This window comes from Felis catus, chromosome A3, assembly GCF_018350175.1.
Source record: "Felis catus isolate Fca126 chromosome A3, F.catus_Fca126_mat1.0, whole genome shotgun sequence".
In the NCBI taxonomy this organism is placed as follows: Eukaryota; Metazoa; Chordata; class Mammalia; order Carnivora; family Felidae; genus Felis; species Felis catus.
The window spans coordinates 26,092,811-26,107,343 of NC_058370.1; the positions used below are offsets into that span (position 1 = coordinate 26,092,811).

The 14,533-nt window shown below is 45.4% G+C and overlaps 1 protein-coding gene across 2 annotated transcripts in view; it reads right to left on the reverse strand.

The window, feature by feature from the left end:
* Positions 1 to 14,533, reverse strand: part of MAPRE1 (microtubule associated protein RP/EB family member 1) — a 30,365-nt gene extending 15,832 nt beyond the window's left edge. Inside the window, exons 1-2 of one of the 2 annotated variants that reach the window (XM_023251331.2) lie at positions 14,413 to 14,533; positions 8,070 to 8,193 (exon numbers count right to left, since the gene is read on the reverse strand). In XM_023251331.2, the coding sequence (XP_023107099.1) occupies positions 8,070 to 8,190 (121 nt within the window). In that variant the 5' untranslated portion in view covers positions 8,191 to 8,193; positions 14,413 to 14,533. Of the gene's footprint in view, positions 1 to 8,069; positions 8,194 to 14,096; positions 14,116 to 14,412 lie in introns of those variants that run through there. The other variant, XM_045053744.1, reaches the window with a different exon arrangement.

The following is a 14,533-nucleotide window of genomic DNA, read 5'->3' on the forward strand; positions in this document are numbered from 1 at the left end:
TCACATCCAACAGTAAGAGCAATCAATTAGCACACCATCTTCCTGAGAAATTATGCAAGTATCCAAAATACATTTTTTGGGGGGGTGCCTGGGTGGCTCAGTAGGTTGGGTGTCTGACTTCGGCTCCGGTCATGATCTCGTGGTTGGTGGGTTTGAGCCCCGCGTCTGGCTCTGTGCTGACAACTTGAAGCTGGAGCCTACTTTGGAATCTGTGTCTCCCTCTCTCTCTCTCTGCTCTTCCCCTGCTCACACTCTCTCTCTCAAAACATAAATAAACTATAAAAAAAATTTTTTTAAATCCATTTTTTTATTTTGGGGGGGAACTCAAGATTTAATATTAAAAGAAAGAGCAAGATATAAAAAACTTATCTACAAAATATCTTCATACATATAAATAGTCATTTAATATATATGTATAGAAAAATAACTAAAAGAAAATACAACCTATCCGGTTAAACCATACAAAATTACTGTTTTTTTAGATCAAAAATGACTAAATGTGGCCATCTCTGGGGGATGGTACTGGATGCATTCTATCTTTTAAATATTCAATTATGTACTATGGTAAATATTACTTTAAAAAATTTTTTTGTTTTTAAGTAAACTCTACACCCAACATGGGGCTTGAACTCACAACCCTGAGATCAAGAGTCACACCCTCCACTGACTGAGCTGGCCAGGAGCCCCAGTAAATATTACTTCTATAATTAGAACACACAAAAAAAGGGGCGCCTGGGTGGCTCAGTCAGTTAGGCGTCCGACTTCAGCTCAGGTCACGATCTCGTGGTCCGTGAGTTTGAGCCCTGCGTCGGGCTCTGGGCTGATGGCTCAGAGCCTGGAGCCTGCTTCCGATTCTGTGTCTCCCTCTCTCTCTGCCCCTCCCCCGTTCATGTTCTGTCTCTCTCTCTCTGTCTCAAAAATAAATAAAACGTTAAAAAAAATTAAAAAAAAAAAAAAGAACACACAAAAAAAGAAGGCAAATGTTTAAAAGAAAAAAATTTATCAGCTGCCTTTCACAAAAGGGCTGAAAACTCCTGGCCTAGAAATGTCTCAACTGGATACAGAACAGGTTAAAAGGAGCCTGCAGTCCAGTCTGCTTTAAGAACAAAGGCTGGCAACACAAGCAGGGCCCCTCTCAGATGGCTGCTGACCCAGCGATCTGTGGCAGGAGAACAGGCCCACATAATCTGTGGCCTGAAGATGTAGACGGACTTAGGGCAGAACCAGCTGTATGTCACTGAGTCAACCACGAGTCTCACCAACTGCTACGGCACCCCCCTACCAAGATCTGTGCTGCAAGCAGAGAACACGAAACAGTGCAACCCCTACTCCAAAAGCCTGCGAGATTTCAAGTGCACTGGTTCTCAATCCTTTCGGTGCGAAGAGCCCTGAAGCATGAGACGAAAGCTGTAGCCAACATTCCATGCGAGAGATGCTTGTCTATCAGAAGACTCCAGATGAAGAGCTCCCAAGGTTCTAACACATCACACGGAAAACACACTAACTACTAAATGTAAGCATGTTCGGACTTTGGAGAATAGGTGAGGCATCAGTCATCTTAGAGGAGGAATAAAATTGGGAAAAAGAGGGCTATGAGGAGCCATTAATGCAGACATTAAAAACAGCCTTGGGCGCCTGGGTGGCCCAGATGGTTAATAGTCCAACTCTTGATTTCTGCTCAGGTCATTATGGGTTCAAGCCCCATGTGAGGTTCTGTGCAGATGGTGCAGAGCCTGCTTGGGATTCCCTTCCTCACTCTGCCCCCTTCTGTCTCCCTCTTTCTCCCACTCCCTCCCCCTCTCTCTCAAAATAAATAAACTTAAAAGAAAAAAAAATCAGCCTCAAGGGGCCCCTGGGTGGCTCAGTTGGTTGAACATTCGACTCTTGATTTTGACTCAGGTCATGATCCCAGCTTCATGTCGGGCTCCGCGCTGAGCACGGACCCTGCTTAAGATAGTCTCATTCTCTCTCTCCCTCCCCCTCTCCCCACTCAAAAATGAACATTAAAAAAAAAAAAAAAAACTTTCTCTCTGCCCCTCTACCCCACTCACATGCACTCTCTCTAAAAACAAAAAAATTTAAAAATTAAAAAAAAAAAAATCAGGCTCAAGTTATTTTAACATGGGAAAAATAATCCTATTTTAATTTTAAAAGCAGGAAACAAAACTGTCCATACATGCGCTTGTACTTGTTATTTAATTTAAGGGTCTGTAAGAACAAGAGACTGGAAAGAAACCAAATGTCCACTGACAGGGGACTGCTCTGAGGAAACTAGGTCTTACACAGACAAAAAAGAAAGCAAAGTGGCATCAGCTATATGGATATGAAACACTTTGGAATATATAATGTGATTACACATGCTACCATCTGTGTAAAAAGGAGGAAAAGAGAACACACACTCATAAAATATGGATGGATGTTTCTGCCTGTACATATACCCTCTCTCTGGAGCAAAAATGGGAGTGACTAGTTGACAGAGTTAGAAGGAAACTTTTCAATTTATCTTTTTTTATCTTTGTTTATCTTTTTGTTCCTTTTGAATTTTAAACCACTTTGAAACCTTCAGTTATTCAAAAAATAAAAACTATATATACAGTGTATGTCGATTATGTTTAACGCTTATAGGAAAGTACTGAAAGTACAGCTAAAATGAATGACTTTGGGCAAGTTGCTTAACTATGCCTCAGTTTCTCCACATATAAAATGGCGATGACAGTCCTCATCTCCCAGGTTATATATGTAAAGCACTCTGGAAAGTGTCTGGCCTATGATAAGTGCTCAATAAATAAAGCCAAATTAAGGGGGAAAATACATCTAAAAGATAACAATGACTATCACTAATTGTGACATTACAGCAAATTATGGTTTTCTTAATGTTCCATAAGGAAGACCTAAATTACTTACATTAGAAAAAAAATTTCTTGAGGCATCTGGGTGGCTCAGTCAGCTGAATGCCCAACTTGGGCTCAGGTCACGATCTCACAGTTCATGAGTTCAAACCCGGCACTGGGTTCTGTGCTGTCAGCTCAGGGCCTGCTTCAGATCCTGTCTCCCTCTCTCTCTGCCTCTCCCCCGTGCACGTGCGTGTGCACATACACGCACACTCCCCCCTCTCAAAAATAAACATTTAAAAAAAAAGAAAAAACTTTATCTTTTTTGTTTTAATTACAGCAAAGAAAAATCAAGGAGGTGCTTGAAGAGTCAGGCAAAAAATTGGAAGAGATACTTTCTTGAACAGAGTTGTGACTCAATAAACATGGTCTCAGGGTACCTGGGTGGCTCAGTCAGTTAAACAACCAACTCTTGACTTCAGCTCAGGTCATGATTCCAGGGTTGGGCTCTGCACTGAGCATGGAGGCTGCTTAAGATTCTCTCTCTCCCTCTCCCTCTGCCCCTAGCCCCCACTCAGGCACACTCTCTCTCTTAAAAAAGAAGAAGGGGGGACTGGGGTCTCTGAGAAAGGCTGTAGACCACTGTAGTATGAGAGAGTGGGGGCAGGGGAACCCGAGGGGAACGTGTGCCTAGTTAGGCCACTGTGGCAGCACTAAGCAAACTGAAAAGGGGCGGGATCCAAAGCATCCCTCAGAAGACATACTGCACTTGGTGAATTAGCCTCTTTTGAGGCCTGAAACACTAGAAGAACAGTGGAATCATGGCTCCAAATGAGTGTCTGGAAAACCTGAGGAGAAAAAGTGGAGGAGGCCTGGCTAGGGGCGTGGTCACACTCGGAGCAGCATGAGCAAGCTTGACAGGCTGTTTAGAGAAACTCGAGGGCTCCTGCAACCAGCTGAGGAGAAAGGAAATCTAGCATTTGCCAGGGACTGCCTGCACACCTCACACCTTTCCTATTCTGTGCAGCACAGGAACCATGGAGGAGGCCAGGCTAGAGAACAGAAGACAATTAGAGAAAGCGGAGACGGGAACATTCAGTGAGGTACACTCTACAGGTTCAAAGCACCACGCTGGACCCTCGGAAACATGCAGAGGGGCCTGAATATGGATCAGAGGACTGGTTGACAAAAAGCAACCAGCATCCCCTCTCTGACACAAGCAATCCCTCATCCAAATTATTCTCTGTGATTAGGGGTTTTTCCTTGATGGCTGTTCTTCCAAAATACTTGATGACTAGCTCTCAAAAACAGGGAGACTATGAAATGGAAATACGTCTTGAAACAACCTGACAACTCTTGTCTCTGAAAGTTATCCTCGCCTTACCTCACAAGAGCCAAGCAAGGCTTGTTTCACTGTTGGGACGGGGAGGAGGGTGGGGGGTTCACAATGCTGACAAAACTTGGCCATTTCACAGGCAACCGGCACATTAGTTGTGTAGGAACTCAGAGCTTTGCCCTCTCCAGAGAAAAACCTATCCCTACCCTTCTAGGCTTGTATTTGGAAGAAAATTCTAGTCAGCTTGATGCTATGCTTATCAGAGGTGAGACCAGAAGGGACCAGGCACCAGCTTTGGTTAAAGGCTACTGGGAGGCTGCTTAGGCCTTGGGAAATTCAAGAGTCTGAGGAAGCTCACTTTCTCTATGACTCCAATCCCCTGGCAGCAGGCCTTCTCCAGGGACACGGTTTCTGCAGCTCATCCTGTTTGGTCTCATACTGAAAGCCGAGACCTGGTTTTCTAAGCATCAGGGTGAAACACAATGCAAACATCTGCATACTTGGAGAGAACTCCTAAACACCTCTCCAGAGGAAAACTAGCTACGAATGAATAAAAGTTTGTTTACAAGTCGCGGTTAAGTGTCTTGCACTTAGCACTTTCTGCTAGGGAAAAGCACTTTATCTAGGGTAAGAAAAACGGCAGGCAGCTTACAAAGTGGAAATTCTTCACAGGGGTTTTTTAATGAGATAGTATCACTATAATTAATGATATGTAATTCACATTTGTTTAACTCTCTTCCAAATGCTTCTTTTTAAAAAAATTATCACGTATGCAGCAGAGTGTAGGCTCTGTGGTCAGAAAGATGTGGGTTCAAAACCAGGCTCTGTAATGCATAAGCTGTGCCCCACGGGCAGTCTCCTCTCTAAGACAAGCATGCACCCTCCCCAGAGAGATCTACACTCACCTCCAGAGTCTGGCAAGAATCAGTATCTGAGAGCTATTTTTACAGACGAGCCTCAGAACAGCCCAATAGGTGGGCCTGGTCCTACTTCCCTAGTTTACAGATGAGGAACTAGAACGTGGAGGGACACGTCCAAAATCACATGGCTCAGAGCAGACTGAAGCCTCTTCATGCCCAGTCCTGACTATCCACAGCAGCTCCCTGTCTGAATGAGATAAATCTGGAGCCAGATCACATATGTACCACTTATCTACACATGAAAAGAGTTCTCATTTTCCAACTGAGTAAGTGAAATATACCTCAGAGTATATATATGGAAAGAGATAAATTTTAGGGAGAAATTGCTGGTGAAAAAGCTGGCCCCAATGAAAATTAGGATGACCTCATCCCCACATTAGTCACAAATCACGGGGCAAACAAGTGCTTTGAGAGCCTCAAACAAATGGGGATGCGGTGATGGGACTGAGGAAGTGAACGGAAACCAGGGAAAAGGCAGCACAGATCTAAGGCTGACAACCTGTGCCCGCACCCAACCTGTGCCCACTACGACTGAGAAACAAGCATGACTCATAGGCACCATTTCACTCAGAACTTTACATGAAGCCTTCCTCTGACCACCTGTAAAACCCAGATTAAACATCCCAGGGGATATAACAAGCCAAGCAAGTGAAACTAAGAGCAAGACTAGAACCTAGCTATAAAATAAGGAAGTACAGAAGCTGAATTCATTTAAAAAAAATAAATAAAAAAACACATAAATGAAAGCAGTCATTTTATTTTTAATGTTTATTTTTGAGAGAGAGAGAGAGACAGACAGACAGAGTGTGAGCGGGGGAGGGGCAGAGAGAGAGGGGGGACACAGAATCCGAAGAAGGCTCCAGGCTCTGAGCTGTCCACACAGAGCCTGACACAAGGCTCGAACTCACGGACCGAGAGATCATGACCTGATCTAAAGTCAGACGCTTAACCAACTGAACACCCAGGTGCTCCTGAAACCAGTCAGTTTAAATCAATACAAATGGCACCGGTAAAGGAAAAGTCTGGAGAGCAAGTAGGGCATAGGAGCTGAACAACATCAGCTCTTGATTTAAACAAAGGTTCAAGTCTCAATTCTGTTCTTGGTTGTCTAACTGGGGACTTATTACTCAATTTCTCTAAGCCCATTTCCTCATCTGTAAACTGAGGTTAATAAACATCTCTACCTCATGAAAGTATAGTGAGAATTACACGAAGAGATACTAGAAAAACATTTACGTGGCCCTGCCACGTAAGCGTTCAATTAAAGGACCGCTACTGTTACTACCATGGGAAGCTGAGGGTTCTAATTCTCTACCCCACAAACAAGATTAACAACTGAAGGAGCAGCAGAATACACATCTCATCCTTCTGGCATATTTTTGACCCCACCTCCTATCTGTAGTAGATCCAATTCTGGTAACCCCAACACAATCCTTATCATGTCAGGACAGTCAGGAGCAGGTAGCACAACCCTCAAAAGGTGAGACAGAAAGTCTTCAGGGGACATAGAAACCAATAACACCTTCATGAAAAATAATTACCAAGAGCCTGAAGTTCATACCCTTTAATCTAGTAATTCCATTTCTAGAAATCACTATGGAAAAATTAGAAACCACCTAAATGTCCCCAGTCAGGAAGATGTTAAACAACTCCAGCATATCCAAAGAAATAGTACATAGCCATTAAATTTTTTTTTTTAATGTTTATTTATTTTTGACAGAGAGAGAGGGACAGAGCATGAGCGGGGGAAGGACAGAGAGAGAAGGAGACACAGAATCCGAAGTAGGCTCCAGGCTCTGAGCTGTCAGCACAGAGCCCCACGCGGGGCTCAAACTCACAGACTGTGAGATCATGACCTGAGCCAAAGTCGGATGCTCAACTGACTGAGGCACCCAGGCGCCCCGTACATAGCCATTAAAAATAAGTCATTTTTCAGAGCACCTGGGGGTGCTCAACTGGATAAGCATCAGACTTCAGCTCTGGTCATGATCTCATGATTCATGAGTTCAAGCCCCACATCAGGCTCTGTACTGTCAGCACAGAGCCTGCTTCAGATCCTCTGTCCCCCTCTCTCTGTCCCTCCCCACTTGTCTTCATTTTCTCTCAAAAATAAACGTTTAAAAAAAAATAAGTCATCTCTTGGGGTACCTGGCTCATCTGGTTAAGCAGATGGCTCTCGGTTTGGGCTCAGGTCATGCTCTCACAGTTTGTGAGTTCAAGCCCTGGGTCGGGCTCTGTGCTGACAGTGCAGAGCCTGCTTGGGATTCTCTCTCTGCCCTTCCCATACTCATGTGTGCATGCATGCTTTCTCTCTTTCTCAAAATAAATAAATAAACTTTAAACAACAAAGTCATTTTTATGACAGTGAATGACACCAGAGAACATTCACAACATAGTTAACTGAAAAAAGCTGGGACATACACAAATATATATATGTGCACAGAAAAGTGAAAGCAAACCCCAAGGGCAGTTTTCTCTGAATACTGAAACTATGGGCATTTTTTATTTTCTTCTTTTCAGTTTTCTAAATGTCAATTAGTATACACAAAAACAAAACACGTTTTTGTTCTTGTTTTAAATCATTACCTCTCCACGAAATCCTTGTTAAACAACAGTTCAATAAAACTGTGGTTGAGATGGCATTTGCAGGTCTTTGGTCTTGTGCTACTTGGGAATAAGAAACGCCACTGATAAAATATAAAACTAGAACAATTATAATTTCCATCTTCAAATAAAATATTTCAAATCTGGACGCACAAGCGTGCAGATGGAAAAGCCGGGCTAGGCAGCAGGCGGCAGGGTGTAGAGATGGTGGCACGGGGGCCAGAAGCACCCTCTCAGCACAGTTCCTTCTAGAAGTGGAACTAGGGCAGGGTTGACACAGAACCTGAACCAGTGGCCTCTGCAGTCAGATACAGGCCTGTGCATTCCTAAAGGACCTGCAGGCTTTCCTGGAAAAATGGCATAGTGGATTTCTCTTACCTGAACACAACTGTTCGATCTTTGTCAGATTCAGCTGCAGAGACTCATTGATCCAGGCCAGCATGTCATGTCGACTTAGGTTATCACTGGTGACGGACGTTGAGTATACGTTCACTGCCATCTTCTACAGGTGAGGAAGCAGGTGAGGAAAAGAGAAGGGCTCACATTATTAGGCATGCAAGGGAGAGCAAGCCATTTCCTGGAGAGTCACCCAAACCTGTAGTACACAATTTTTAAGCTTCACATTCTTCCCCGAGAGGCCAAATCAAACACTACGATTCCACCCACCAGCTTGGAGTGCCACACATAAGCATGACCCTGGATGAATTGCCCAACACCCACGAGCCTAAAAGTTAGGCCCCATTCTAATGTGATTTGTATAAAATTTGAAGATAACAAAGACACTATATAAAGAGATGATTAAATGCTTTATGAAGGAAGGCTAATGCATGAACAAGAATGTTCTCTGTTCAGAAAATGTCAGTCCAGGGGATCCTGGGTGGCTCAGTCGGTTAAGCATCCGACTATTAATTTCGGCTTGAGTCATGATCTCACAATTCATGGGTTTGAGCCCTGCATTGGGCTCTGTGCTGACAGTGCAAAACCTGCTTGGGATTCTGTCTCCCACTCTCTCTCTGCCCCTCCCCCTGCTTGCATGCTCCCTCGTTCACTCGCTCTCACTCTCTATCCCAAAATAAGAAAGAAAGAAAGAAAAGAAAGAAAGAAAAGAAAGAAAAGAAAGAAAAGAAAGAAAAGAAAGAAAAGAAAGAAAAGAAAGAAAGAAAGAAAATGTCAGTCCAAACTTACCCATTACCATATCAAAATGTTCACAGAAGTTTCCTTCAGAGTGGGCTTTTCTCTTTTAATGTTTACTTATTTATTTTGAGAGAGAGAGAGAGAGAGAGAGAGAGAGAGAGAGAGAAAGCACATGCTTGAGCAGAGGAGGGGCAGAGAGAGAAAGAGAGGGAGAGAGAGAATCCCAAACAGGCTCTGAGCTGTAAGCACAGAGCCCAATGTGGGGCTGGATCCCACGAACTATGAGATCATGACTTGAGCCGAAATCAAGAGTCAGACGCTTAACTGACTGAGCCACCCAGGCACCCCCAGATGGTGGGCTTTTATTAATTCCTCTTTTTGGTTTTCACTATTCTCCATATTTTCTTTAAAGACTATATCCACTTTTCTAATCAAAACAGTAAATAAAACTTCTCAAAACCCTAAGTACTACAAACATGTTGGGAAATAACCTTACAGTGAAGAGACCTTGCTGCTGTTCTCTGCTAAACCACCTGGGGACAGGAAGACATCTAAGGAGCTTCACAGACACTGGTCATTTACCCCGACAACTCTCTGCAAGGTTCACCTCGTTCTCCTCATTTTACAGATGAGGAGAGAGGCTCAACATAGAAACCCTGGGAATGGCAGCCTAACCTGTCCAGCCCCACCATCCACATTCTCTCCCAGCCACTAGAAAATGCTGCCCCTCAACCTTCTGCTAGGCTTTCGGGTGCAAAACAACAAACACACAGAAACACAGCAACTTAAAATGCTATTAAATGTGGATGTCATCATCATCCTCATTCAGTCAACAAATGTACACCAAGCACTGTTCAAGGGCCAAAGAAATGGAAAAGCAAGAGAAACAAGTTGTCTGCCCAGCGGTAGTTCCCGCTCTAGCGGTGGAAGTCTGACACAGACCAAACCCACAAACAAATGTCATTTCCTATCAACCATTTAGGAAGCAAGGGTGGTGGGGAATGTAGTCAGGGAAAGCCTCTCTGACTTGATGTTTGAGCTTAAGATTCAGAAGGACACAGCCACACTGAGATGTGAAAGGTGGCTGTGGCCCAGCAAGCAAGGAGGAGAGTGGGAACAGAAAAGGAAAAAGAAATTAAGACACCAGATCACGTCAGGACTCCGTAGGCCAAGGTAAGGAGTTTCGATTTTATTCTGTAATTGTTAAAGAATCCATTGTGGGGATTTAAACAGGGTAGAATCACACTCTCATTTAAGTCTGTGAAGGGGTTCAGGGCAGCCCCCCACCCCACGCCCCCAGAACGTGCCACTTTGGCATGTGGATTATTTTGAGCTGAAGGCACTCGAGACCCCGTGTGCACAAAAAACTTTTGTCCCTTCCTTAACCACACAGAAGAATCTAAACTGGGGGTCTTTCCCAGGAAAAAGGGTTATTAGCAGAGATAAATGTTATGAGTGACCCATCTGTATGGTAGGGCAAACATCTAATTACCTGCTCTTACCGCCCTGTGAAGCGCATTCCTTTCCTCTGAAATCCCAGACCCCTCCTTAGAGGAACACACAGACCTCATTTTGCCTGTCTTTGGAATTCCCGTGACCATGCAAATTCTCCATACATACACCTACTAAATTTGATTTTCTCCTGTTAATCTGTCTCATGTCAATTTGATTCTTAGTCCAGCTAGAAGAACCTTGAAGGGGACAAGAATTCTCATTCCCCAACATGTGAAAAAGACCAAATGACTTAACTGCTGGTAGAGGACTGTGGGAAAGGAAAACTCAAGCAATGTGAGTTAAGGTCAGGTCAATCCAGACCGAGTGAAATCTCTGGGCAATTACCAGGAGGACACACAACGAACTATAAAGGACTGGATTTCATAGTGACCTTGACACTTAGAATTTCTCTCATTTCCTGAGACATCAATATTACCAACTGGGGAAACAAAAACTCAAAGCAAATTTGGAACCATCATGAGACCTCATGCTCTCTCGTGGCACTTCCTTCCATCCACCTCGTGCCTACTACATGAGCTGGTTTTCCCACACCGGTTTCCTGCAAGCCTCATGAGTCATAGAGCTACCGAATGAGAGGGCTAGAAGAGACAGTGATCTACCCAACCAATCCCCTCTTTATGAGCAGGGGTGACTAAGGGTTGGCAGGATAAATAACTCATCAGGTCTGTGCTCTCACATCCCACATTCACCTATCCCCCACAGCACTTGGCACAGTGCCTTGCACACAGTGGGCACGCAATAAATGCTATATTTGTTTTCAGATGGGCAGGACAGTGTCAAAGACAGAAAACTGTATCCATGTACACTTTTTTCAGAAAGCAAACCGTCAACGCTCTTGAGCTTTTAAATTCAGACGATAAAACCATTTTATACAGGAAGCCAACACAATTTAATTCCTGACTCCACTGGGAAATTAATTCCTGATCCTACAGTACTTCATTCAAATCTCTATGATAGGTATTATTACATTGGATTGTCATTATCTCTTCATTTCTGAATCATTTCAGATTTGGGCCAGGAGGCAATATGCTCTATGAAAAGAGCTGAGGATTTCCAGCTAAGAAGACCCGGGTTTGAGTGTGAGGCTGTCGCTCTTTCCCTGTATGACCCAGGGCAAGGTACTTAACTTCCGTACACCTCAGTTATCTTACGAGGGAATGCCACCTATCTAAAAATTACGGTGTGAGGTTTAAATGAGGTAAGGTACATAAAATACTCGGCGTGGTATCTGACACATACCAGGTATTAAACAAACAAGATCCAGGCAGGGAGGGGCCTTGTCTCACTCATCCTCCTACCTGCAGTGCCAAAAACAGTGCCCAAGACCTGCCCCACTATCTCTTATCCCCACCCACTGCAGCAGCCTTCAAATTAGTCTCACTGCTTCAATCTGTCCTTACACAGCAGCCACAAAGAATTTTCTGAATCATAAATCCGATCAAGTGTCTCCCCCGTTTAAAATCCCTGAATGAATAAATGTAACGCATATTGTGTGCAAAACACTATTACCGAGGACCAAGGAGAGATACATCCAAACAAAAAGCACGGTCACAGGCTAAGCACTTGTAATCTATTTTGGCCACATTCATACACACTGCGGGTATTGTATGTGTCATGCTACCATAAAATGTAAGCAGCTGGTTAAGCCACGTGTGTCTCCTGACCACACCCCAGCTCAGAAAACGTTAATGGCCTTTCATCATCATATAATTTAAAACTCTTTCATTAGCAGTACATTAATACCTGGTCCCATGTGCTCCGCAAACTCTGCAGCCACTAAAGACATGGGGTCAGGCACCCTGTGGACGTGCAATAAACATCCACTGACTCAACCAATTAATTGGCTCTTCCAGGCAGTCAAAACAGAGCCTAGTTCTCAGAGCTACAGCTACCTACCTTCCCCCGTAAGAATTCCATTGCTTGGCTTCAATGGCACACCCCATGACCATCATGCAAGCCTCACCTTTAGAAGGCTCCATGATCCAGGTTTCAACTGCCTTGAAAAAGCTCTTTAACCTCCCCAGGTATCTGTCCTCCTTCACAGTTCTCCTTGCAGGTTCTGAAACCCATTCTGATTGGATGCTGGCTGAGGAGCACCCTATTACTTCCAAGGCACCATAGTGAGCCCTATGGAAAGGGGGAGGGAAGGTGCCACCAGACAAAAGCCATGTGACCCTTTCTGGATCACAAATGGCTCACCTGTGAACAGCGAAGAATACATTCTGCACAAGGTGGTGGTGAGGATTACATGAGATCTAAGTGAAAACACTTCAGTGAAAAGCACATCATGTCTTGAGCTTCTCTGTGTGCCAGAAACTGTGCCAGGCACTTTGACACACCACCACAAGGGGCACATTGCTATGAAACACACTAGCTCTCAGGGAGGTAGCATAATACAGGTGTTGAGAGCCTCGACTCTTGCATCACAGATGTGGCTTCAGTCAATTGCTGGACAGTATAAGGCAAATCACTTGACCTCTCAGAGTCTCAGTCCCTTATTTGTAGAAAGGAACACGGGATTGGGGAGCCTGGGTGGCTCAGTCGGTTCAGCACCCAACTCGTGGTTTCAGCTCAGGTCATGATCTCACGGTTCATGAGTTCCAGCCCCGGGTCAGGGCTCCGTGCTGACAGTGAAGAACCTGCTCAGGATGCTCTCTCCCCCTCCCTCTGCCCCTTCCCCGTGCACACATGTGCTCGTGCTCTCTCTCTCTCAAAATAAATAAACTTAAAAAAAAAAAAAAATGAACAGGGGGGCCTGGGTAGTTCAGTTGGTTAAGCTCTGACTTCGGCTCAGGTGATGATCTCACAGTTTGTGAGTCTGAGCCCCACATCGGGCTCTGCTGACAGCTCAGAGCCTGGTGCCTGCTTGGGATTCTTTGTCTCCCTCTCTCTCTGCCTCTCTCTGTCTCCCTCCCACTCAAACTGTCTCTCTCGCTCTCTCTCAAAAATAGACATTAAAAGATTTTAAAAAATGAACATAGGATCTCTTAGAGATAGTGTGATATTAAATGACACAATGCCACAGCAAGCACTTAGCACAATACCTGGCACATAGCAAATGCCCAACTAGCAAATAGCTATTATTATCAAATTCTATCGCTTCCTGGCCTTTCAGCTAAGATCAAGTGTATTATTATCACAATTCTTACAGCACCCCAACAGGAAGTGAATGCCAGGTTTAGTGTACCTTCCCTTCAATGGGCCTCAGGATCTTCATCTTCAAAATGGGGCAGAGGGTGAACTCTGACCTGAAGCACCTCAGGGCAGCTGTGAAGCAGGGACTGGAAAAGCACTGTTCCTATCACCCTGTTATACTGTCTTCATAGTAATTACATGAAATTATCCCGAAATTATCTTGTCCATATATTCATTTTCTTATTTCCTATCTGTCTCCCCACCACAAGGCAGACGCCTTTGCCTCCTGCTCCCGGGTTATGGCCAACGCTCAGCACAACACCTAGTACTTAGTAGGCGCTCAACAAATACCGCATGAAGAAAGGAAGGAGTCCATTGAGCTGGCCTACTTCTTGCCCCATAATGTGATAAAAGCTTTCTGTAGTCTTATCATTGTCCCCGTTTTACAGATGAGGAAACTAAGGCCGTGAGGTTCCAGCACCTGCCCAAGGTCGCACCTTAAGGAATGGAACCCAGGTCTGAATTCAAAACCGAACGCTTGCCCACCATGCGACAGCTTCCTACGGTGGGGGTCCCCAGAGCTCCTAGCAGGATTCACTTCAACCACACACACCCCCTTACCCGGACTGGCCAACCCGGAACCGCCCGCTACCGCGGTCCCGGTCCCACACCTAGGCCGCGGCCCAGAAGCCCCCACGCTACCGAGGGGCAGCCCCCACTTCCGGCCCGAGGCCCCGCCCATGGCAGAACTCGGCGCGCGCCCCCAGCCCAGTCCGCGCGCGCCGGGTCACGGCCCCGCCCTTCCCCCACCCGACCCGATCTGCACGGCCTCGAGGAGCGGCCCAGGCATTGCCCGCAAGGCCCGCCGGTGCCTGCCCGGCCCGAAGCCCACCCGGCCACCCCCTGGCCGCCGCCCCGTGCCCACTAGCCGGCTCACCGGCTCTCGGCGGGACCGCGTCCACTGCCTGTGCCCGGCTTCGGTTCCGTCTTCGTCTCGTTCAAACCGCCCGACCCCGCCCGCCCGCCCGCGCGATGACCTCACACGCACCCCCCGCCCC